This window comes from Rhinatrema bivittatum, chromosome 2 (genome assembly GCF_901001135.1).
Source record: "Rhinatrema bivittatum chromosome 2, aRhiBiv1.1, whole genome shotgun sequence".
Lineage (NCBI taxonomy): Eukaryota > Metazoa > Chordata > Amphibia > Gymnophiona > Rhinatrematidae > Rhinatrema > Rhinatrema bivittatum.
In genome coordinates, this window is record NC_042616.1 from 719908965 (window position 1) to 719935418 (window position 26454).

General features: G+C 45.0%; 1 protein-coding gene across 3 annotated transcripts in view; it reads right to left on the bottom strand.

Annotated features, from left to right (window-relative positions):
• Window positions 1-26454, bottom strand: part of RGS22 (regulator of G protein signaling 22) — a 915000-nt gene that overhangs the window by 582115 nt on the left and 306431 nt on the right. For all 3 annotated transcript variants that reach the window (XM_029591789.1, XM_029591788.1, XM_029591791.1), the window contains exon 8: window positions 22970-23732. In XM_029591789.1, coding sequence (XP_029447649.1) covers window positions 22970-23732 — 763 coding nt within the window. The remainder of the gene's footprint in view (window positions 1-22969; window positions 23733-26454) is intronic.

Sequence of the window (26454 nt, forward strand, 5' to 3'; positions counted from 1 at the left end):
GCCTCCCCCGGTGCCTCCGGCTCTGCCACAGTCCTCGGTGTTCCTGGTCCTGCTTCCACGTCTCGTCGGGCCTCTCCGCATGGCCCGTGGAGATATACTGCTACTTGCGCTGCGCCCCTCCCTAGGCGCGCGCATCATTGATTCTTAATAAGGGACTGCGGCGGGAATCTAGCCATGGCCCGAATGATGACGTCAACCTAACTACAGTATTTAAGCTCAGGCTCCGCTCCCTAGCGTTGCCTTTGCAACAGGTCTCCTCGCTGGTCGAGTACGCGTTGCTTCCTAGAGATTCGTCTCTTCCCTGCGTTCCTGTTCCTCGTTGTTCCTGGTTCCTGTCTCTTCGTTCCTATCCTGCTTTATGCTTCGGATTGACTACACGGACTTTGACTTTGCTTTGCCTGACTTTGCCATTGATCATCTCCAGACCCTGACCTCTGCTTCACCTGACTACGCTATTGCCTATCTCCAGACCCTGACCTCTGCTTTGCCTGACTACATTACTGCCTATCTCCAGACACAGACCTCTGCTTCGTCCGACTATGCATTCCCTATCTCCAGACCCAGACCTCTGCTTCGTCCGACTAAGCATTGCCTATCTCCAGACCCAGACTTCTGTTCGTCCGACTGTGCATTGCCTATCTCCAGACCCAGAACTCCGCTTTGTCTGACTACGCTTTTGACGATCTCCATGATCAGACCTCTGCCTTGCTTGAATACGCTCTTGACTATCTCCTTGATCAGACCTCTGCCTTGCTTGACTATGCTCTTGACTAGTTCCATGATCAGACTTCAGCCTTGCTTGCCACTGCCTTTGGATTGCCGCCAGCCCTGACTCAAGACTACCATTGGACACCTCTTCAGCTTACTACCTGGACGTGGTTTCTTCAGGCTTCGGCCTGCTTTTGCTCGAGCGCCCCCTGTCTGACTTCAATTTGGCGCCCGAGTTTCCAGGACATTACCCAGTCCGTAGTAAGACTGTACCATCTCTCACCTGCTGTCTCTGGGCTGAGCCAACTCCTACTGCAACTACATACAAAGGCCCACCTAAGTCCTGCCGGCCCCAGCACCCAAAGGCTCAACCCTCGGGGGAATGAGGGCTGGTATAGGTGAAGTTCCAGCGGCCTCTGCCTATCAGCCCACTCCACCTGCTGACGGTGGTGACCCTTAGGTCCTTACTTTCAGGTTGCATCAACCCCACCTCAGCCCAAGGGTCCACCTCCAACGCAACAGGTTGAAAAGGCCATAATCTCGGTGGAAGCCGCGTGCTCTCCAGGCCATCCGAGGCCATGCATACAAGGTACAAGAATAGCAGCAGTTTCATGAGGCATTGTCCTCCTCCATTGACCGTTTCCATGCCCAGCTTGATGCCCTCACCAGTAATCCGGTTTCTATACCGGCTCCTCCTCATCCACAGCTATCACCATCGATGCCGCAAGCCTTGCTGGCCCTACCAGCACCCCCACGCTTCAACAGTGACTCCAGACTCTGCAGAGTCTGGAGTCACTGTTTATCAACCAATGCTATATGCAATTTGCTCTGCAGCCCTCCGTCTTCCAGGACGAACTGACCAAAGTCACCTTCATCCTATCTCGTCTTGAAGGGAAGGCTTCCCCCCTTTGGGAACGGTTGGACTCCCTCCTATGGGAGTTATCTCAGTTCGTGGTTGTGTTTTGAAGGACCTTTGATGATTCTGGGCAGCATGCTATGGCAAGCACCAACTTATTACATCTTCATCAAGGTCGAGCCCTGCACGTGCTGCCCGTTCCCTCTGAGGCCAATCCGAAATCGCCTCCCCCCACCTTCCAATCCCTTCCCCTACCTAACCCACCCCCCCCCCAGCCCTATCTACACCCCCCCTACCTTTATTCCCAAAGTTACGTCTGCTCAAGGCAGGCATAACTTGCGCGCGCGGGCCGGCTGCCGGCGTGCCAGGTTCCAGTCCAGGGGCTGGTCCGGAGGCCGCGGCCACGCCCCCTGGAACGCCCCCGGGCTGAAACCACGCCCGCGGCCATGCCCCCGGAATGCCCCCGGATGATGTACCGCCGCGACACCCCCCCGACACGCCCCCCAGGAAAGCCCCGGGACTTGTGCACGCCGCCGAGCCTATGCAAAATAGGCTTTGCACACACAGGGGGGGTTTGGGGTAGGTTTTCAGGGGTTACGCGCGTAACCCTTTGAAAATCTATCCCTTAGGGAAGAGTAACCCAAGTTATAGCTACATAATCCAAGGTTCCACATTATGAGTCATCACTCAGAAAAAGGATCTAGGTATCATCATTGAAATATGTTGAAATCTTCTATTCAGTGTGCAGCAGCAGCCAAGAAAGCAAATAGAATACTAGGGATTATTAGGAAAGGAATGGTGCAACCTCATCTTGAGTATTTTGTGCAATTCTGGTCACCACATCTCAAGAAAGATGTAGCAGAATTAGAGAAGAACTGCCAAGATGATAAAGGGGATGAATCAATTCCTTTTGAAAAAAGGCTAAAGCGGTTAGGACTCTTCAGCTTGGAGAAAAGAAGACTGAGGGAAGATATGATAGACGTCTATAAAATAATGAGTTGAATGGAATGAGTAAATGTTAATCAGTTGTTTACTCTTTCAAAAAATTAAAAGATCAGGGGACACACAATGAAGTTACTAGGTAATGCATTTAAAACTAATAATAATAATAATAATAACTAGCCTAGCCTAGCCAAGTCTTTCAGGATATTTAACTCACCTTCCATGCAACTTTACTTTCTTCTAGCTATATGAGTATTTCAAGTTCTCTTGTTTTGGATGAGCTTAGTATCTGACATGTTTAAATAATCTCCCTTGATCTTATAAGGCTATGCTTAGACCAGAGTGTTACATTTCCTGTTAAATTTTTTTATTTTCTAACATAGTTCTCTGTACCGCCTCACGGCGAAATTGAAGTTAAATGTAAACCGGTATGATTTGTATCTCTACAAGAATGTCGGTATAGAAAAAAATATAAATAAATAAACAAATAAATAAATAATAAGAGAAAATATTTTTTACTCAATACATAATTAAGCTCTGGAATTCATTGCCAAAGGATGTGTGAAAGCTATTAGTGTAGTTGCATTTAAAAAAGGTTTGCACAAGTTCCTGGAGGAAAAGTCCAATAACCATTATTAAGGTAGAGTTGCAGAAATCCACTGCTTATTCTTGGGATAAGTAGCTTGGAATCTATCTAACTCTTGAGATCTTGCCAGGTATTTGTGAGCTGGCTTGACCACTGTTGGAAACAGAATACTGGGCTTGATAGACTCTTGTTCTGACCCAGTATGGCAAGTCTTGTGTTCTTATGCCTTCCATCCACAGTGCCTCTACACCACCATTACCTACGAAACAGTTCTTGGAGAAGTAGCTAACCTAAAGGCGAGAGCCTGAAATTGGAAATGCTTCCCCAGTACTACAAAACAAAGGAATGGTTGATGTTCTCTCCTTATAGGGATGTAGACGTCTTCTGTTAGGAGGATGTCAGGAACTCCCTCTGCCTCACTGCCATCTTTAGCTCTTTTCTTGGCTGAACAAAAGGAATGATATAAACCAAACTGTTAGAATCTTGAAAAACGCCTTTGTTTAAACATTCCGGAGTCCAGAAACCTATTTTGTGCTGGAAGAGACCGAGAAGAACCCTTGGGTCTATTCTCTGGGAGTCTAGGTACCTTGGACTCACCCCAAGGCTTAACCATTATTTTAAGCTCATCTCCAAATAAAGGCTGCTCTTTGAAGGGCAGCTTAGTCAAATTAGTCTTAAAAATAAAATCCATAGAGCAGTTTCGCAGCCACAGGAGTCTCCTCATTGCCACTACCAATGCCATTTTCCTGGCTGTTCCTTGCATCAAATCAAATAAGGTGTATACTACATACACTGCCCCAGGTTCTAACTAGACCAATTTTTCCTGCATGTGCTGCACCAGATGGAAACTGAGCCTTGCCACAAAATTGCAGGCCACAGTCTGTAATGCAATTCTAGAAGCTTCAAATGTGTTGACCTTGGGGCACACATGTTACAATAATTACATGCATAAAATATATGCATGTTCTTTAATAAATTGATTAGAGAAAGTATTCATTTTCCTACATTATAAATATGCTTGCATGTTCAACATTGCAGATACCTTCGGGGAAGAGATACATAGTATGTTATAAATTGTGAGGCTCTTGCCACGCAGTTTATAGAATACTGTTGTGATTCTGCTTGTCATGCAGCCTCCCAAGCACCAGAGGTCCTCAGGAAGCTGCTCTTACCCTCTCTCCACTCATAGTCATGGTGATCCTATGACTCAACAGGGTCCAGCCTATTTAACCTTGCCTCTGGTTATGCTCAGGGCCCTGTTATTGAGTCTGCTCGGCTCCCTGCTTGGCCCCATGTCTCTGAATACTCTGTGGCCTTCCTGAGCCTTCTCGATCCAAGTTTGCTCTGTGGCTTCTCTGAAACTTTTGTGTTACCTGTCTGGTCTGGTCTTTGACTATTTGTCCTGTCCTCTTCCAGTATCCCAGCCTACTTCAGTGTGCCATGCCTCCCTGCATCTGGTTCTGGGCTCCAGCTCCATTCCTGCCTTTGGTTCCAGACTTGCCTCGGCTCCAGTCCCGCACTAGCCGCAGTCCAAGCTCCTGTCTAAGTCCTGCCAGCTGCCAGAACCCAAGGGCTCTATCTGCAGGGGAGGTGGCTGGTATAGGCTGAAGATTCCCTAGCTTATTTCTGTCTTGCCCTGTAACCCTGGATTATTCCAGTGCAGGTTCCTCAGCCTGGCTGGGTACTCAGTACCATCTGTAACAGCAAAAAATGTCTATATGTGTATATCTCACTGATCTCTGTAATGCTACTACCGACACCCATTTTGTTGGGATGTGTCTAAATTGATCCATGGTGCTACTACCAACAACTATTTTGTATTCTTGAGGCTTCTTGCTGATATTGGATGATATTTGCAATGATTACAGACACTGGAGCATTGACACAATTTCAGTGATTCTGGATTCTTTCTTTAGAAGAGTGGCATATCATAATCTTTGTTTTTTTTGTTAAGAATGAAGAGGAGTTAAGCTGTGTGTCTGCTTAATCCTCATAACGGCCTTCGCTAACGAACATAAGATTGATTGATAGTAGCGTCTACTAAGCACTTGAACTGCCATATGACAACGATATATATATATTTCTTTGAGTTCTCTTTAGGATTTGGTTGTTAGGGAAATATTTATATGGGGGAATGTTTTGATTGGTGCTTTTTGTATTGTTTATGACATTGCCTCTGACAAACTATGCTCCACATTTATTCGTGTTTTAGATTCGTTTTAAGTGCTTTTGTTATGTTTCGTTTTGTGGTGTTTTTCTTGGATGTGCACATTTTGTGCCCTTGTTCTTAGTTTTATGTGTGGTCTTATGTGGTTTTTTTTGTGGGGATAGTCTATTTATCATATTTATCACATTTAATATTAATTAAAGTAGTTATAAGTTATGTTAAAAATTAAGAGATGAGCTTTTTAAATATGTAGTTTCTGACAAAATATTTTTGGAATAAAAATGTTTGAGATATACTGTTCTAGATGGTAGTCTCATGTTATATGGTCTGGTAGAACTGTAGTTGCGGTCCTTTTAGTATTTATTAGGTCCTCAGCCACAACAGGATGACAAGGCCATACTATCCCTGCAGCAACAGGTCCAGGACCTTCTGTCGTTTGGTAAACCCAGTAAAAAAAATGTTCCTAGCTTTATTAAAGTCTCAGTGCCTTACTGGGTTTGCACACACTGCCAGGTACATACCCTACCAGGATTTCTAAAGTGTTAGGGGTGTAATTCCCCCAAACCAGCCCTGTGGGATTGCAAGCAGTGCACCTGTGCAAATCCCAGGTCTTGAGGGACTTGTTTTTCTCATGGAGTACATAAATCGACCATTGATAAAACACCTTCTGTGTTAAAAATTCCTGATGTCTCCTTTCTCTCCAGTAAGGAGAAGCAATTCAAGCCAGTAAAGTCTGTGCCTAGACGGATTTCTGTTAAATATAATGTACAACCACTTAATGTTCCTTGCAGAGATAACCTCTCTTCACAGAAGGCAGCAAAAAGGTACCTGTTGTGTCAAAGAACACCTGTTTGTGTGCTGCACCTAAAAACAAGGAACAACCCTTACAAGAAGGGTCAGTTCCCACCTTGTTTTTGTCCAATGTGCACTCTCAGAACCTTTTAGATCTCCATGTAGTTCAGCTGCAGCAACTGACATTTAAAACAGAGGAACAAAAGCAATTGTTAGTTACATAGAACATAGAAACATAGAAATGTTGGCAGAAAAGGACCAAATGGTCAATGCAGTCTGCCCAGAAAGCTTATGGTAATATCAGCTGCGCCCTGTAGGTTACCCCATGCTTATCAGTTTCCCACACTTTAAAAGTCAGGGTCCTTGTTGGTTGGTGTTTGAATTCAAATCCCCACTATGCCTTGCCATTGAAGCAGAAAGCTATGTTAGAATTGCATCAACAGTATCATGTCTTATTGGTTAAGGGTAGTAACCACCACATCATCAAGTTACCCTCAGACTTGTTTCCCCAGACTGTGTAAGTCGTGGCCTTTGTTGGTCGCTGTATGAATCTAATTCCCCTTTTCCGCCTGCTGTTGAAGCAGAGAGCAATGATGGAGTTGCATCAACAGTATCAAGGCTTATTGGTTAAAGGGTAGTAACTGCTGCAACAGCAAATTACTCCATGTACTCTTTTCTTCTTTTCCATCCTTTAGCCTTTATGGATCCACAATATTTAGCCCATGCAGTTTTGAATTCTTTCACTGTTTAGGTTTTCACAACCTACTCCGGGAGTTCATTCCAGGATCCATCACCCTCTCCGTGAAGAAATATTTTCTGATGTTGGTTCTGAGGCAAACCCCTGGAGTTTCATTTTTTGACCCCTAGTTCTACTGTTTTCTTTCCAAAGGAAAAGGTTTGAAGTTTGTACATAATTAAAACCTTTCAGGTATCTGAAAGTCTGTATCATATCACCCCTGCACCTTCTCTCTTCCAGGATATACATTTCATATCCTTCAGTCTCGCCCCATAAGTCTTCTGATACTGACCCCAAACCATTTTGGTAGCTCTTCTCTGGACCTCCTCCATCCCTTTTGAGATAAGGGCTCCAGGACCGAACACAGTACTCCAGGTGAGGCCTCACCAAGGACCTGTACAAGAGCATCACCACCTCCATTTTCTTACTGGTTATTCCTCTCTCTATGCAGCCTAGCATTATTTTGGCTTTAGCTATAGCCTTGTCACATTGCTTCGCCATCTTCAGATCACCAGACACTATCACACCTAGGTCCCTCTCCCAGACTGTGCTCATTAGTCTTCACCGCACATCACATAAAGCTCTTTTGGATTGCTGCACCCCAGATGCATGACTCTGCACTTCTTGGCATTGAATCCCAGCTGCCAAATCTTTCACCACTCTTCAAGTTTTTGTTAGGATTCGTGGGTTTAGTGAACCCTTGACCCAAGGTGAGAGTTGTCGTAGCCTGAGGGGAGGAGCTCCACAGGCCCTCACCATCAGGAGGCATAGTCAGCAGTAGTAGGAGACATAACTGTAGTATAGCGTAGTAACAGAGTCTCTGGTATGATGACTTAGGGACTGCCCCAAGGAGCGGGAAGCACAGAGTCAGTCCCAGTAGCAGCGACGTAGGCTGCCCCGAGGAGCGGGGAGGTGCAGAGTCAGATTAGCAGTAGTAATGGAGACTCGAGCTGAAGCTTTGAAGCAGCCAGGAATGGCGTCGTACTAAGGGTGAAGGCATTGGTGTAAAACAGCACTTTTTTAAGAACTACAAGTTAAGATCTGAGGAGAAGTGTAAACGGACTTCTGGAAAGGTGATAGTGAGTAACTTGTACCCGCAAAAATTTTAAGAAGATATTGAATAAGTCCAGATGAAGCCAAGGGAATGGTGAAAAATTGAAGCCTCCGTGTTGGGGTGTGCTAGCCTTAAGATTTTAGTTACAGCTGCGAGAGTATGGACTTTTTGCAACAGGAAGGTTTTAGCCTGGAAGACTGAGAAATACTGGATAATGTGAAAGAATATTGGGGCGTATGAAAATATCGGGGTGATTCCTCAGGTATATGTTGCATTGATTGAATTATAAGAATTATAAGAAGGCTGGAATGTGCAAATATTCTAGCGGGAATATATTGTGAGGTGGTTTTACTAATGTGAATGTGAAGTAAAAATTGGAAAATAAATGTTTCTAGGATGAAAAAGAACTGTGTTAATTATCCTCATATTTAGTTTTATATAGATATATAGATATATATCCTGGAGAGGGCCCTTTGAAGGGGGTACTGTTGTGTCCATTGGTCATATATATATATATATATATCTGAAAGATAATTGATTATTGCATACTTTATTTAATACTGATGAAATACAAAATATGGTAAAAAAGGAACAACTAACAAATATACAAAATGATTATGAATAAGTGTCAAAGATTACTGAGGAAGATGGGAATTCCTTGTTCTAAATTAAGGCTTATAGTGTTAGCTGAAGAAGTACTACATGGAACAGCACAGACAGATTGTTGGGTTTGTGGTGTATTGTGGACCCTTGGTCGTTGTGGCGATGACTCCTCCCAAGGGGAGGGGCCCTGTGGGGAACCACAACGATAGGCTAGACTCAAGTAGGCAGACACTAAGAAAGGAAAGCTTTATTATACTGCTGTTGAATACAATGGTTCTTGCCCACGGGATGGATGGTGCTGCAGACAAGCGATATCACATAGGAACTCCAGAAAGTCTCTGTAGTAGATGATCTCACCCAGATGTAGCGAAGGTCCAGTAGTGTTCCGCTAAGCGGGATAGGCCGTGAACCTGAAGGGTGGAATGAGGAGAGCTGGAGCGTAGTGGTACTCGCAGAGTAGCAGCGCTGGTAACTTCCTTCGGTAGATGAATGAGGAGAAGGACCCGTGGTCCGAGGTGCAGGATACCCTGAGCAGAATAGGCCCTCAAGGAGCGCGTACCTTGGAGCTCCGAGGGTTTCCTGGAAAAGAGCAGACAGGACCCCCGAGGAGCGGGTGTCCTGGTGGTTAGGTAGAGCACCCAATAGGGCAAAATAGAAGTGAGAGGCCCCCAAGGAGCGGGTACCCAGAGCTTTAGTAGGAGCGAGAATCCAAGCGTGCAGCTTAGAAGAGGTCAGAGTAGCAAAACCGAAGTCCTTGCTAACTTGCTGCAAAGGAGCGGAGCGGAGGTTTAAATACCTGCAGGTACTGACGTCATGCGGTGGGACTGACCCCAAGGTTCCCACCATGACGTGGTTAAAAATGCAGTCTGCGTGTGCGCGCAAGCCCTAGAGGCCTCAGGAAGAAGCATGACGGACGGGGACGCCCATGCTGGCTCAGAGATGCCGAGAGATTCGGCAAACAGCAGCAGAGGCAGCCATCTTCCCCAAGGAGGGAGAGAAGGGCAGAAGAGAGGTGAGGCAGATCGGCCGCAGCCGTCTGCGACCAACAGACACAACAGTACCCCCCTTCAAAGGGCCCCCTCCAGGACCTCTTCCCGGTGGTTTGGGTTTTCGAGGGTGTGCAAGATGAAATTGACATACCATGTCTTTATCCATGATGTTGGCCAGAGGCTCCCATGAGTTTTCTTCTGGTCCATAACCCTCCCAGAAGATGAGGTATTCCCACATCTTGCTCTCTTACGGACATCCAAAATGTCATCCACCGCATACTCAATATCGCCCTCAGTGTCCAGATTCGTGGGTTCTGAGGTCTTTTTAGAAAACTCCAAGAGCATCAAGGGTTTTAGCAGAGAGACATGGAAGGCATTGTGTATTCTCATTGATGGAGGTAATTTTAGACTGTACATCAGATTTCCCAAGCACCGAAGGATAGCAAAGGGTCCTACATAGTGAGGTGGAAATCGTGCTGAAGGCAGTTTAAGACGAAGGAACTTGGTACTCAGCTAGACTTTATCTCCAGGCTGAAACTGAGGAGCTTCTCGATGGTGAGCATCGTAGATCTTTTTTGCTTTCTGTCCTGCTTTAAGGAGTAGATCCTTTGTTTGCTTCCAAAGCTGCGATAACTCTGCTGCAGTGGCCTGTGCTGCAGGAGAAGCCACTGATAGGGGAATTGGCAGAGGAGGAAGCGGTTGTCGTCCTTAGACGAGTTGAAACGGGGAGAACCCCGTGGATGTGGCAGGATGTGAGTTGATGGCAAATTCTGCCCAAGGTAGCAGTTCCACCCAGTCACGCTGTCTTGAGTTAACGTAGGACCGTAGAAACTGTTTAAGCATTCTGTTCATTCTTTCAGTCTGTCCATTAGACTGACGGTGGTAAGTGGAAGTCAAGTCCAAAGAAATGTCATACATTTGACATAGGGCTCTCCAGAACTTAGCAGTGAATTTATTTATTTTTTTTTATTTAACACTTTTTATATACCGGCATTCGTAGGACACATCATGTCGGTTCACAAGTAACTGAGAAAGGAAATTACAATGAACGAGGATGGAGGGCTAACTGGGAAATAGTTGGATAATATACGAACTGGATAACATATGAAAGTACAGGATAGAAAGTCAACGAGCAGGGATATAACTTTGTTGAACGACATGGAATTTGCTTATCCATGTTAAGATAAAATATGCATAAGCAGTGTTAAGGGGGGCGTTTGTGTGCACTTATAAACTTGTTATATGAACTTATTTACAGTATAAAGGAGGCATGTGCACTTATGTACAATTATATGCAGAGGGAGGAGGGAGGGAGCGAAGGGGGAAAGGAGGAAGGGGTGGAGGGAACAAGGAAACATTATGGCAAGGTACTTTCAGGGAAAGTTTACTAGAGGGTGACGGGCGGGGTGGAAGGGAGGCTGCGGGGTGCAGGGGAAAGGTGTGGGGAAGGGAGCAGGGGGGGTACTGGGATGGTAAGAGGGAGGTAAGGAGAAGGTATGGAGGCTGGGCGGGAGCTGAGATAGTTCAGAGATGAACAATGATTAGGGTTGAGAGGAGTTGGGGTATGCCTGTTTAAAGAGCCATGTCTTGATTCCTTTTTTGAAATGGCTCAGGGACGGTTCTAAACGGAGTTTGGCAGGAAGGGAGTTCCAGAGGGTGGGAAGTCTTCTCCATCGCGGAGTCTTCTCCGCGATGGAGAAGACTCTTTCCCTGGTAGTGGTAAGGTGCCCAATTTTGAGTGAGGGGGTTTGAAGGGTGCCGGCGAGGGAGTTTCTAGTAGGGCGATTAGTTTGACAGAACTGTGGCATATCTTCAAGCCAGGGGGAGTTGTTTTTGTATAATGTGTTATGGAGGATGGTAAGTGTTTTGTATTGGGAACGGAAGGCAATGGGGAGCCAATGTAGATCTTGTAATATGGGAGTGATATGATCAGTTTTTCTGGTGTTTGTTAGGATTCATGCCATAGCATTTTGGAGGATTTGAAGGGGTTTAATAGTGGAAGCTGGGAGGCCTATGAGGAGGGAGTTACAATAGTCGAGTTTAGATAATATGGTAGTTTGCATAACAGTACGGAAGTCGTGCGCGTGTAGGAGGGGCTTCAGTTTTTTGAGGGTTTGAAGTTTATAGAAGCCCCCTTTTAGCAGAGATTTAATGTGGGATTTGAAGCTTAGTTGATTGTCTAGGGAAACTCCTAGGTCTCTGACACTGGGCGGTAGTGTGTGAGCTTGTGAGGCATTTTGAATCATTTGGTGGATCGAGTCGATTGGTTGATTTGTTAGGATAAGGATTTCAGTTTTAGAGGCATTGAGTGCAAGGTGGAGATTGGAGAGGAGAGTGTTGATAGATGTCAGACATATTTCCCAGTACTGCAGGGTTTCGTTGAGGGATTTCCGAATGGGAATAAGTATTTGTACGTCGTCTGCATATAAGAAAAAATTTAGTCCTAGTTTGTAGAGTAAGTGGCAAAGTGGGAGTAGATATATATTGAAGAGGGTGGACGATAAAGAGGAGCCTTGTGGTACGCCTTGTGTGAGGGGAATGTGAGTGGATTCAAAGTTATCAAGCTTGACTAAGTATTTTCTGTGGTCGAGGTATGAGGAGAACCAGGATAGGGCTGTGTTTGAGATGCCTATCTCCGCTAAGCGTGAAATTAGGATTTGATGGTTTACAGTATCGAAGGCGGCTGAGATATCAAGAAGGGCAAGTATATAGGATTGGCCGTGGTCCATGCCTTTGAGGATGGTGTCTGTTATGGCAAGTAGGAGTTTTTCGGTGCTTCGGTCTTGACGAAAGCCATATTGAGCGGGATGTAAGATATTGTTTTCTTCTAGGAAATCGGTGAGTTGAGTATTAACCACCTTCTCCATGATTTTGGATATAAGAGGCAGATTGGATATGGGCCTGTAGTTTGCAGGGTCGTTGTGGTCGAGGGTGGGTTTTTTTAGTAGTGGCTTTACAATGGCAAGTTTAAGTGGGTCGGGGACTTTCCCGGTGGTGATGGAGCAATTTATAATATCTGCTATAGGTTTTGCAATGGCGGAAGGAATGGTGAGGAGAATTTTTGATGGAATGGCGTCTGCGAAATGGGTGGCAGGTCGCATCTTTTTTAGTATGGATTCAACTTCCTTCCAGGAATTGAGGTCAAGGGAGCTGAGATTAATTTTATTGTCAATAGGTAGTGGGTCTGTGGGGGAAGGATTGGAGAGGAGCCGAGTTAGAATATTGGAGATTTTATTTTTAAAGTAGTCTGCTAGTTTCTCACATTTCTCTATGCTATTTTCATCTTGGGAGGAAGGAAAGGGAGATTTTGTGAGGTCTGCAACGAAGGAGAATAAGGCGTTAGGATTGAATTTATAGCTATGGATTTTAGCTGCGTAGAAGTCACGTTTGGCGAGGAGAGTTGCTTGACGGTATGCATGCAGTGTATGTTTGTAAGCCATTTTGTGTGTGGGTGTGGATTGTTTGCGCCAGGTACGTTCCTTGGATCTGAGGTCTTGCTTCAGTTTCCTTAATTCATTGGTGTACCATGGCTTTCTCTCGGTACGTGTAGGGGTTATTATTTTGTGGATAGTGGGGCAAAGGTCATCGGCAATATTGGAGATGGATTTATCCCATGACTGTAGAGCGGTATCTGGGTTAGTTAGGTCGAGGTTTTCACTTACTTTGCTGAAGGCTAGGGAGAGTTGCTCAGGAGGACATGGTTTACGGAAAGAAATCGTTTTTTTATGTGAGTTTGAGATCGGTGTGTTGGTATTGATGGTGAGGTGGGCATTGATGAGAAAGTGGTTGGACCATGGGATGGGGGTGGTGATAGGTGCGTGGGGTACTGTGATGCTTGTATTAACAAAAAGGAGGTCAAGTGTGTGACCAGCTTTATGTGTAGGCTCGGAGATTAGTTGTCTGAAGCCCAGGGCGTTGAGGGTGATGAGTAGGGTTTCGCAAGCAGGCGTGGTGGGGTGGGTGTCTACATGGAGATTGAAGTCTCCGAGTATCACTGCGGGTGTATCCAGCTTTAAGTTGTCGGTGATGTATTCGATATGGGGGGATGGGTCCTGTTCAAGTATACCAAGGGGGGGTGTAGACAAGGCAGACCTGCAGGGATTTAGATTTAAAAAGACCGATTTCAAGTCTTGGGGGGGAGCTGGTTTGTAACTTAAGGTTAAGGTGTTTCTTGGTAGCTAGAAGTAAGCCTCCTCCTCTTTTTTTGGGCCTAGGGATGGAGAAGATGTTGTATGTCTGTGTTGGGAGTTGGTTGAGAAAAACATGGTCTGAGTTCTTTAGCCAGGATTCTGTGATGGCACAGATATCTGGGTTGGTGTCAGTGAGCAAATCTTGGAGTATGGGGGCTTTCTTTAGGATGGATTGTGCATTAAAGAGGGAAATGGCAAGCGTGGCTAGGCCTAGCAGTTGTGTGATGGGTGAAATCATGATGGGAACTAGGGATTTATTCTGGATAAAGGAGTGAGGGTGTGTTGGGCGGAGGATCCGCCGATGGGGGTGGTGTATGACAGGTATAGTAGGGAAGCACATTTTGGGAGGAAAAGGACGGGTAATTGGGGGTAGGGTGGGGGAGGTCGGTCGTAAGGTTAAGAGATAGGGTAGGATATGCAATGCGGATTATATTGTTGGATATACAATTACATAGAGCAGGTTTAAACCGATTATACAGAGCAGGTTTCAAAGAATCGATCTAGGACAGTATATGCAATTAATTAAGTTGACTTAGAAAATAGGCTCTGCTATTACTAGCAACAGTAACATGGAATAGACTTAATTTTGGGGTTCTTGCCAGGTTCTTATGAACTGGATTGGCCACTGTTGGAAACAGGAAGCTGGGCTTGATGGACCCTTGGTCTGACCCAGTATGGCATGTTCTTATGTTTCTTATGTTTCAGTATATGCTTAGGCATGGAATGCCTAAGCATATACTGTCAGACAGTATATGCTTAGGCATTCCATGAAGGTGGAAGATGTCTTTGATGAAGAGTTTCGCTAACTCCACGGCAATGGGTAATCCTGGCAAGGCTACAAAATGTGCCTTTTTGGAGAAGCGATCAACGGTTACCCATATGGTATTGTTCCCATTAGAGAGTGGTAGATCCACCACAAAATCAGTTGCTATATGCGTCCAAGGTACATCTGGCGCTGGTAGGGGTTGTAACAGACCCCAAGGACGTCCAGCTGGTGGTTTTTGCTTGGCGCAAACTGTGCAGGAACTCACATACGTTTGTACATCTTTCTTCATGGTTGGCCACCATTAATACCGTTGTAACATGGCCAAGGTACGACTCTGTCCAGGATGGCCAGCTAGGCGAGAATCATGCGCCCACTTCAACAGTTTTTTCCTTTGACTTCTAGCCACAATTGTCTTCCCTGTTGGTACAACGTGAGATGCTGCAAGAACCACCTTCTTGGGATCTATAATCTGACGAGGTTCGTCAGGCACATCCTGAGGGGAGAAGGATCGTGACAGGGCATCAGCCCGGGTGTTCTTATCTCCTGAACAGTATTTCAAAAGGAAATCAAATCTGTTAAAGAACAGTGACAATCTTACTTGACGGTGATTGAGTCATTGTGCATGTCTGAGGTACTCCAAGTTCTTGTGATCGGTATACACTACTATCTGATGTTGTGCACCTTCCAGCCAAGGACGCCATTCCTCAAAGGCCAGCTTAATTGCGAGTAACTCTTTGTCTCTGATTCCATAATTTCTTTCGGCAGGCAAGATTGGATAAGTTCTTGGAGGAGAGGTCCATTACCTGCTATTAAGTTCACTTTGAGAATAGCCACTGCCATTAGCAATGGTAACATGGAATAGACTTAGTTTTTGGGTACTTGCCAGGTTCTTATGGCCTGGATTGGCCACTGTTGGAAACAGGATGCTGGGCTTGATGGACCCTTGGTCTGACCCAGTATGGCATTTTCTTATGTTCTTATGTTTCTTATGTTCTTAAGAACCGCCCGAGAAGAAGGAGCAGGGATGGACCACATTGGATTCGCTGTACTGGCTCAAAATCCCTCTCAGGCCGACGTCCGATGCGTCGACCTCGACGAAAAATGGGTGATGCGGATCTGGATGGCGAAGGCACGGCTTTTTTTGAAAACCCTCTTTAAGTGTCAGGAAGGCTGATATGGCTTCAGGAGACCAGTTGGCAGGGTTGGCTCCCTTTCTTGTCATAGCAGTGAGAGGAACAGTCAATAAGAACATAAGAACATGCCATACTGGGTGAGACCAGGGGTCCATCAAGCCCAGCATCCTGTATCCAACAGTGGCCAATCCAGGCCATAAGAACCTGGCAAGTACCCAAAAACTAAGTCTATTCCATGTTACCGTTGCTAGTAACAGCAGTGGCTATTTTCTAAATCAACTTAATTAATAGCAGGTAATGGACTTCTCCTCCAAGAACTTATCCAACCCTTTTTTAAAAACAGCTATACTAACTGCACTAACCACATCCACTGGCAACAAATTCCAGAGTTTAATTATGCGTTGAGTAAAAAAGAACTTTCTCCGATTAGTTTTAAATGTGCCACATGCTAACTTCATGGAGTGCCCCCTAGTCTTGCTATTATCCGAAAGTAAATAACCGATTCACATCTACCCGTTCTAGACCTCTCATGATTTTAAACACCTCTATCATATCCCCCCTCAGCCGTCTCTTCTCCAAGCTGAAAAGTCCTAACCTCTTTAGTCTTTCCTCATAGGGGAGCTGTTCCATTCCCCTTATCATTTTGGTAGCCCTTCTCTGTACCTTCTCCATCGCAATTATATCTTTTTTGAGATGCGGTGACCAGAATTGTACACAGTATTCAAGGTGCGGTCTCACCATGGAGCAATACAGAGGTATTATGACATTTTCCGTTTTATTCACCATTCCCTTTCTAATAATTCCCAACATTCTGTTTGCTTTTTTGACTGCTGCAGCACACTGAACCGACGATTTCAATGTATTATCTACTATGATGCCTAGATCTCTTTCTTGGGTTGTAGCACCTAATATGGAACCCAACATTGTGTAACTATAGCATGGGTTAGTTTTCCCGATATGCATCACCTTGCACTTATCCACATTAAATTTCATCTGCCATTTTGATGCCCAATTTTCCAGTCTCACAAGGTCTTCCTGCAATTTATCACAATCTGCTTGTGATTTAACTACTCTGAACAATTTTGTATCATCTGCAAATTTGATTATCTCACTCGTCGTATTTCTTTCCAGATCAATTATAAATATATTGAAAAGTAAGGGTCCCAATACAGATCCCTGAGGCACTCCATTGCCCACTCCCTTCCACTGAGAAAATTGTCCATTTAATCCTACTCTCTGTTTCCTGTCCTTTAGCCAGTTTGCAATCCACGAAAGGACATCACGACCTATCCCATGACTTTTTACTTTTCCTAGAAGCCTCTCATGAGGAACTTTGTCAAACGCCTTCTGAAAATCCAAGTATACTACATCTACCGGTTCACCTTTATCCACATGTTTATTAACTCCTTCAAAAAAGTGAAGCAGATTTGTGAGGCAAGACTTGCCTTGGGTAAAGCCATGCTGACTTTGTTCCATTAAACCATGTCCTTCTATATGTTCAGAGATTTTGATGTTTAGAATAGGGATGTGAATCGGGCTTCGGATGATTGAAAATATCATACGATATTTTCAAAATCGTCAGAAATCGGGGGCTCCCCCAAAACGATAGGAAAACCCCATGAAATTGTTCATGGGGGTTCTCTTATCGTTTTGGGGGAGGGCGGGAAAAACGGCACACAAAAATAAACCCAAACCCACCCCGACCCTTTAAAACTAATCCCTTAGCTTCCCCCGCCCTCCCGACCCCCCAAAAAAATTCTCCAGGTACCTGGTGGTCCAGTGGGGATCCCGGGAGCGATCTCCCACTCCCGGGCCGTCGGCTGCCACTAATCAAAATGGCGCCGATGGCCCTTTGCCCTTATCATGTGACAGGGTATCCGTGCCATTGGCCAGCCCCTGTCACATGGAGGGAGCACTGCTTGGCCGGCGCCATCTTTAAAAATGGCGCGGGCCATCCAGTGCTCCTACCATGTGACAGGGGTCGGCCAATGGCATGGATACCCTGTCACATGGTAAGGGCAAAGGCCATCGGCGCCATTTTGATTAGTGGCAGCCAACGGCCCGAGAGTGGGAGATCGCTCCCGGGACCCCCACTGGACCACCAGGTACCTGTAAAAAGTTTTTTGGGGGGTCGGCAGGGTGGGGGAAGCTAAGGGATTAGTTGGGGTGGGATTTTTGTTTATCAGCTCGGGCGCAGCCGATAAACAAAACCGTGATCGGGCCGGATGAAAAAAACAAACCACGATGTGAATCAGAACCAGAATCAGAACCGATTCCGGTTCCGATTCACATCTCTAGTTTAGAACACTTTCCACTATTTTTCCTGGCATTGAAGTCAGGCTAACCGGTCTCTAGTTTCCCGGATCGCCCCTGGAGCCCTTTTTAAATATTGGGGTTACATTAGCTATCCTCCAGTCTTCAGGTACAATGGATGATTTTAATGATAGGTTAGAAATTTTTACTAATAGGTCTGAAATTTCATTTTTTAGTTCCTTCAGAACTCGGGGGTGTATACCATCTGGTCCAGGTGATTTACTACTCTTTAGTTTGTCAATCAGGTCTACCACATCTTCTAGGTTCACCGTGATTTGATTCAGTCCATCTGAATCATTACCCATGAAAACCTTCCCCAGTACGGGTACCTCCCCAACATCCTCTTCAGTAAACACCGAAGCAAAGAAATAATTTAATCTTTTCACAATGGCCTTATCTTCTCTAAGTGACCCTTTAACCCCTTGATCATCTAACGGTCCACCAACTGACTCCCTCACAGGCTTTCTGCTTTGGATATATTTTAAAAAGTTTTTGCTGTGAGTTTTTGCCTCTACAGCCAACTTCTTTTTAAATTCTCTCTTAGCCTGTCTTATCAATGTCTTACATTTAACTTGCCAACATTTATGCATTATCCTATTTTTTTGCTAAAATAGCTTCATTCACCTCCCCTTTTAACCATGCCGGTAATCGTTTTGCCTTCTTTCCAACTTTCTTAATGTGTGGAATACATCTGGACTGTGCTTCTAGAATGGTATTTTTTAACAATGACCATGCCTCTTGCACACTTTTTACTTTTGTAGCTGCTCCTTTCAATTTTTTTCTAACAATTTTTCTCATTTTATCAACGTTTCCCTTTTGAAAGTATAGCACGAGAGCCGTGGATTTGCATACAGTAGTAGCAGCGCAGTGCCTTCAGGCCTGTAGGTTGGGGCCAATCTCAGATGCTTTCTAATTTCTTGGGGTCCATCTGAAACCCGTTTTTAAAAATGATGTAGCCCAAGAAGGGTACAGACTCTTTGTGGAACTCATACTTATCTAGTTTTGCGTATAGGTGGTACTCACGCAGGCATCTTAAAACCTTCTTGACATCCTCTTGATGTGTTTGTAGATCTTGGGAAAAGATCAGAATATCATCAAGGTAATCTACTAGGCATTGATATAGTAAGTCCCGTAAGATGTCGTTCATCATATTTTGAAAAGCTGCAGTTGCGTTACTTAATCCGAAGGGCATGACGAGATATTCAAAGTGTCCATCGCGGGTGTTAAAGGCTGTTTTCCATTCGTCTCCTTCACGAATGCGCACCAAGTTGTAAGCTCCTCTGAGATCCAGTTTAGAAAATATCTTGGCTCCCTGGAGTCTGTCAAATAGTTTGGAAATTAAGGGCAGGGGATACCAGTCCTTGATGGTAATTTCATTCAGACCCCTATAGTCGTTGCAGGGACGTAAAGTGCCATCTTTTTTTCCCCACAAAAAAGAATCCTGCACCAGCTGGGGATTTGGAGGGTCTGATAAATCTCTTTTGAAGATTTTCTTGTATATAGGCGGACATGCACTTCAGATAGACCTATCAGAAGAGCATACAAAGGCTCACTGTATGCCCCCCCTGCTAATTCCTCCCTAAGCAAGCTCGCCTTATCTACAGCTGGCCCTCCACTTTGGAATGCACTCCCTCCGGACCTACGCCTTGAATCTTGCCCTTCGACATTCAAAAATAAACTCAAAACTTGGCTTTTCAGCCAAACCTTCTCAGATTGAGGTATTTGTTCTCGCAGCCAAGCCCTCTTCAACCAAACACTTTTTGGAAGATAACAACCCCAGACGCCACCCATGGCAAGGTCTCCCACGCACGAATCTCCCATTACCGAATCTCTTCAGATCTTATCTTTTCCTTTATAGGCCCTTTACAGCTTCCCTTTAAGGGCCCTTAGATCCTACCCTTAGGGGCCCTTACATCCACCAGCTCACTAGAGTGGCCAGTTTCTTACTTTTTGTGGTCCAATTCAGCCTTACTGGATTCAGGCCTTTAATTCTACCTATAATGTAATGGAGCTCAAATGAACCCAAATGTAGTCTAATGCATTCCGCTATCTTGCTCTTAGGGTTGTGAGAGTTGTAACGTTGGCAGTTAATTTGTTACTTTGTTAATTTGTTACTCTGAAGGTTGTGAGAACTATTAACATGGCAATTTCAATTTGTTCGTTCTCTGTAATTTAATAATTTAATAAGAGTACTCATAATTTAATAAGAGTTTTCATAGTCAGCTTGAAGTTAAGGTATTTATGTTTTATTGTTTATTTAACATCTAACATTCGCTTGCTTGTATTTAATTGTATCACACGTTACTTGTATCGCCCCCTGGCGTTTTTTCCAGTTTCGATCTAAACCGGTGCGATTTGTATTCTATACAGGAACATCGGTATAAAAAAGTTAAAAATAAATAAATAAATACACTCTTCTTTTTGAAGGCTCAGAATTGGGTTTCAGGTTTATAGCACGGTCAAAAACTCTGTGAGGTGGAAGTACATCAGCTGCTTGTTTAGAGAAAACATCCTGGAAGGAGGTGTATTGTGGAAGTAGGCCTGGTAATGATGGCGTAGTGGGCATGCATACAATTGGTGAAACTTCTGCAAGACGACAGCCATGACAGCCAGGACCACATCGAGATAATTCCAGTGTTGTCCAATTGAACTGTAGCATATGTTCTTGTAGCCAGGACAGCCTGAGTACCACCGGGTGCATGGCCTTTTCCAATATGAGGAAGGAGATGTTTTCAGAGTGCAAAGCTCTTGTGCGCAGGCCAATGGTAATCAGTGAAACTTCTCCAGGAAGTGGCTCTCCATGGATTGAAGATAGTTGCAATGGCATAGCTATAGGTGTGGTAGGAATCTGTAGATGTTCCACTAAGCGTTTTAAGATGAAATTTCCTCCAGGGTCCGGAGTCTATGAGGGCGAGGGTCTGAAACTCCAGGCTTCCGTGGATAAGTGAGACTGATAAAGATAATGGAGGAGATGGAGCGGTGAGGCCTAGGAGGAGTCCTCTTGCGGATCCTAGGCCTGTAAGTTTCCCGGACAGATGGGACAAGTTTGGACAGCGTGGCCCGATCGGCCACAGTACATGCATAACCCCATGCATTTGCAGAATCGTCTTTCTTTAGAAGTTAAATGACTTCGTCCTAGTTGCATAGGCTCGGCTTCTTCTATGGAGGCAGACGGTAGACTTGAGGCAATTGGCACAGGTTTAAGACGATTAGTTCCCGGGATGGGATTCCGAGGACTCTTAGCCTCTTGAGTCCAGTCATGAAGGCGGCGGTCAATTCTCCCAGCCAGTTCCATCAGAGACTCAAGGGTATCAGGCAAATCGTGAGCCACCAGTTTGTCCTTTAAATGAGAGTTGAGACCCTCCATAAAAGTGGCACGTAAACATCCTGTGTCCCAGTGTAGTTCGGATGCTAAAGTCTTGAATTTAATCACATAGTCTATCAGCAGCTTATTACCTTGCTGGAGGTTAAGTAGAGCGGATCCAGCGATAGTGTGGCGGGCCAGGTCATCGAAGAAAGAATTGAAAAGCTTCAGAAATCCTAATAGGTCATTCAGGATAGGATCTTCACGTTCCGATAACGGTGAAGCCCAAGCCAAGGCTCTCCCTTGGAAGCTTTTGTGGGAAAGAGGGTAGGTTGCAGTGAAAAATGCATACTGCATTGGTTTACAAACCCTCTACACATTCGTGCTTCACCTGTGAAGCGGGTAGGCACGGATAACAGTATGGTAGTCTTGACAGTCACCACCGGAGACAGCAATTCTTTCACTGGAGTCGCTGAAGTGTTCAGTTGTGCATATAACTGATTGAAGGCAGAAGCCAGGCTTTCCAGAGACTTTTGTTGCTCAGTGATCCGGTGGGCTAGGCCAGGAATGGCCTGCAAGGCTGCAAGCTGAGCCGAGTCCATGGAGTTAGCAATCTGTTGGGTTTGTGGCATATTGTGGACCCTTGGTCGTTGTGGCGATGACTCCTCCCACGGGGAGGGGCCCCATGGGGAACCACAATGATAGGCTAGACTCAAGTAGGCAGACACTGAGGAAGGAAAGCTTTATTATACTGCTGTTGAATATGATGGTTCTCGCCCAAGGGATGGACAGTGCTGCAGACCAGCGATATCACATAGGAACTCCAGAAAGTCTCTGTAGTAGATGATCTCACCCAGATGTAGCGAAGGTCCAGTATTGTTCCGCTAAGTGGGATAGGCCGTGAACCTGAAGGGTGGAATGAGGAGAGCTGGAGCGTAGTGGTACTCACAGAGTAGCAGCGCTGGTAACTTCCTTCGGTAGATGAATGAGGAGAAGGACCTGTGGTCTGAGGTGCTGGATACCCTGAACAGAATAGGCTCTCGAGGAGCGAGTAACTTGGAGCACCGAGGGTTTCCTGGAAAAGAGCAGACAGGACCCCCGAGGGGCGGGAGTCCTGGTGGTTAGGTAGAGCACCCTATAGGACGAAATAGAAGCAAGAGGCCCCCGAGGAGCAGGTACCCAGAGCTTCAGGAGCGAGAATCCAAGCATGCAGCTTAGAAGAGGTCAGAGTAGCAAAACCGAAGTCCATGCTAACTCGCTGGAAAGGTGCGGAGCGGAGGTTTAAATACCTGGAGGTACTGACGTCATGCAGTGGGGCTGCCCCTGAGGTTCCCGCCATGACGTGATTAAGAATGCAGTCTGCGTGCGCACGCCCTAAAGGCCTCAGGAAGAAGCATGGCGGACGGGGATGCCCATGCTGGCTCGGAGACGCCGAGGGGTTCGGCAAATAGCAGCAGAGGCAGCCATCTTCCCCAAGGAGGGAGAGAAGGGCAGAAGAGAGGTGAGGCAGAGCCGTCTGCGACCGATGGACACAACACAGATTATATGTGATGTGGACATAGCTCAGGGAGTATTAGTACAAAAGAATATATCAATGGACAGAAGAGTGAAGCCCACAGTTCAATATGAGGTATAAAATTGGCAGTAGTGGTAAAGAGGCATTAGAGGTAAACAGGTTAAGGTATCTCAAAGCTTTTTTTTAAAAAAGGATTATAATCTGAATCATTTCTGGTTCTCAGTCACCCTGCTCATATTACATTAACAATATAAAACTCTCAAAAAATGTGATTAAGATATTTGGAAATAATCTCTAAAACCAGGCATAATTACCTTTGCTGCCTTTTAGGGTCCTTGATAGACCTTAGTCTTTCAATGTCCATCCAAAGCCACCAGTTCTTTTCTCCTAGTGTTCCTTTGAGAAATAATTTGAATTTTTCAAATTTCTTTCTGCTATTGATAGTTTTGCGTTTAGCACTCCCGTTAACCTTGTTTTTTGTTTCTTCATCATCAGACTCTGAACTTAAACTGTCTTCATCACGGAATTCTAGAACATCCTGGTCACTCTCCGAAGAGGAAGTTTGGGAACCTGACTGCTCCAAGGGGGTAGAGGTTTCGCGATGTGGTGAACTGTCAACAATCTCTTTAAATCTACCATAGGTATCCCTTTTATCAAGAAAACCAGTGGGCTCTCTCATCAGTTTTGCAACAGTATCTTTTAGTAGATGGTCAACATAAGCTGCTGCAAATTTTTCTGTATCCTGAACAGTGGCACTATACTGATTTCCATTCAGGTCAATGGTCTCTATTGCTGTTTCTTTATCTTCTATAGTGTGATCATCCAGTTCTTGCCTTTCTTCTTTATGGCTTTCCTGCTCTTCTGTGCTTTCAGTCTCCCACCCTCGTTGAATATAAACTCTTATAGGGGTAGGTGAAGGAGATTCAACAAAGGACATAGAATATTCTTCGTCTACATTTTTTAAACTTTCATTAATTTTTTCATCACTTAACATTTCCGATGTTCTAGCGAGGGAGAAAGTGGCTGAACTGTATTTTCTATCCAGAGGTTTGTAAACGTCTTCTTCAAAATCAGCACCTGCACAAAATAAGAACAAAATTCACTATAAAAACCTCAAATTCTCTACTTCTATCAACCAAGACATCCTACTCATACCAACCAACGTCTAAATATCATATTCCTATAAATTAATACTCTTTGTGACAGTCCAATGTAAGTCTAAGTGTTTATATCCAGCAAAAATAGTCTTCATATATGACTAAATGCCAAATACTCTGACCTGGCTCCCCCTCTACCTCTCTTTCTATTAGGCATATCACCTGCCTAATTATTATCCCACACCCTTACACTATCTTTATAATTTATGCCACCACTGTACTATATATTCATGGTTCTATTTACCACTGTTTTATGTACCCTGTGAAATCTTGTCCACAATGTAATCATCATAATCAAACTGTTACATGATTTGAACTCTGGCTGGAAAAGCAGGATATAAATAAATGATGATGCTGTTATTTGAGAACACTTTCCAAGATATAAATTTGAGATAACTTGATGCTAAAGGCTCAAGTAGATAATTCATTAATGCAGAAAGTACTACATTGAGGTCCCATTTGAGTAGGAGGGAGTTTAAAGACAAAGAATGGTAGGGGCCTTTGATGAATTTCTCCACTATGGAATGGTGAGAGACTGGAAGACCTAAGTGTTGGTAGTATGCCACAATAGCACTTAAGTGTACTTTGACAGAGATAATCTTTAATCCTGATTTCAAGAGCTTGAGTAGATACTGAAGCAGTGTCAAAGTAGAGCACCTGAATGGATCCTCCTTCTGAGATATAGACCAAATAGAAAATCTTTTCCATTTAAAGTTATAGGATGCCAGTGCCAGGTCTTCTCCCTGCCAAAATTGCTTCTTTCACTTTGGTGGATAAGGGCATTGTTTATACTATTTTGTTTTAAATATCCATGCTCTGAGTGCTAGAGAGTGAATGTTGGAATGAAGAAGTAAGTCACTAACACAATAGAAAAGGGAAGTAAAACCTACACAAAATCCAAAAATAGCTTCCGAAAAAGTCTGATGTATATGACATCAGTCTAAAAATGGGAGGAAAAGACCTCAGACCTGAGCTGAAACTTTCTAAGAGATGAAAACAAACTTATAGGGTCATTTATCAAAATGCTATAAGGTGTTTTTGCATGTGTTAAGCACCTTTAATGCATGTGAAAAGTTTGCAAAGCCCTATTGCATAGCCTTAACTACACCTTTTTCAGGAGCATTAAGCTGTGTGATAGTATTATTATGATTTGTTCTACAGAATGCTGCCTTGGGAAATGAAGCTGCTGTACTGCGCATGCGAGGGCGGGAGTGCACGTCGGGCACAGCGGGACCAACATGGCGCTGGGAGGAGCAGCAGTGGCGGACCGATGGCAATATTGGGTGTGGTGGTGTCGGCCGGCCGAAATTCGACACCTGGGAGGAGCTGCGGCGGCGATCTGGTACGGCTCACGTGCACGACAGAGAGGGATCCTCGCTGACCTTGCGCCTTCGGGAGCGGGCCACGCAGAACCGCACAAGAGGGAGAGGGACGGGGGTGGGGGGGGGGGCAGCTGGGAGGGCATTGCGAGCCGGAGGGGATCAGAATCAGGGAAGGAGATTGAGAGAGGGTGCGGTGTCACTGACAAAAGGGTAGGGAGTAGGCGGGGAGAGGTGACAGTGAGGGGAGGGTGAATGAAGGGGGCAGTGAGTGTCAGTGGAGAGACACAGAGGGGAGAGGTGAGTGTGAGGGGTGAGAGTTGGAGTGGGGACGGGGGAGTGAAGGGGGGGTTATTGACCAAAGGGGGAGGGGTGAGTGTGAGGGGAGAGAGCTGGAGTGGGGACAGGGGAGGAAAGGGGGGGGTGAGTTACCAAGGAGGAAGACGATGTGTGACTGAGGTATATCAGCAAGGGGAAGGGGAGGGGGGGGGGGGGGGGGGAAAGAACCTGACTCTGCCACTGCAATGCGTGGCCGGGCACAGCTAGTCTTACTATAAAGAAATGAAAACACAGACAGGAATTATTCACAGAAGCCTTCTACAAAACTTGTAAGTAATAAGCAAGAATACTTAGCCACAATGCGAATTCAGTTCCACAAAGAGAAATCAGCTCCAGCCTGTTCACTGGCCACAATGGCTCTCCTGCTTCCCTAAGTTTACCTCCCCCAAGGTCTGAGACACACCCAATCCAGTTGGATCTGGTCACTTCTAGAAGTTTGTCTGTCCTTTTTTGTCAATTTTTTTAAAACAGTCTTTATGCCCCAATATTAAGATTTAAACAGATTATTTGTGCCAGCTAACTCCAAATGAGAAATAGATTTTATCAGATTAAAAGCTGGAGTGTTTTTTGGTTTTTTTTTTTTAATCTTAACTCTATAGCAGAGCAACCAAACAGCAAATTGATTTACTAGAATAATATCTTACTATAAAGAAATGAAAACACAGACAGGAATTATTCACAGAAGCCTTCTACAAAACCTGTAAGTAATAAGCAAGAATACTTAGCCACAATGTGCCAGCTAACTTCAAATGAGAAATAGATTTTATCAGATTAAAAGCCGTAGCCATCTGACGTCAAAAGAGAGAAGAACACGGAAGAAATTGAGGCCGTGCATGTATTGTGGACAAGCTGGCCATGCTGTTCAAACATGCCCTTAATGTCTGGGAAACTGGCAGACCTAAGTCCTTTGGGAGGACTCTTCTTAGGTCTTACTGCACCCTCTCCTGCCCTCTCTCTTCCTATATCCTTGATCTGCGGACCTTT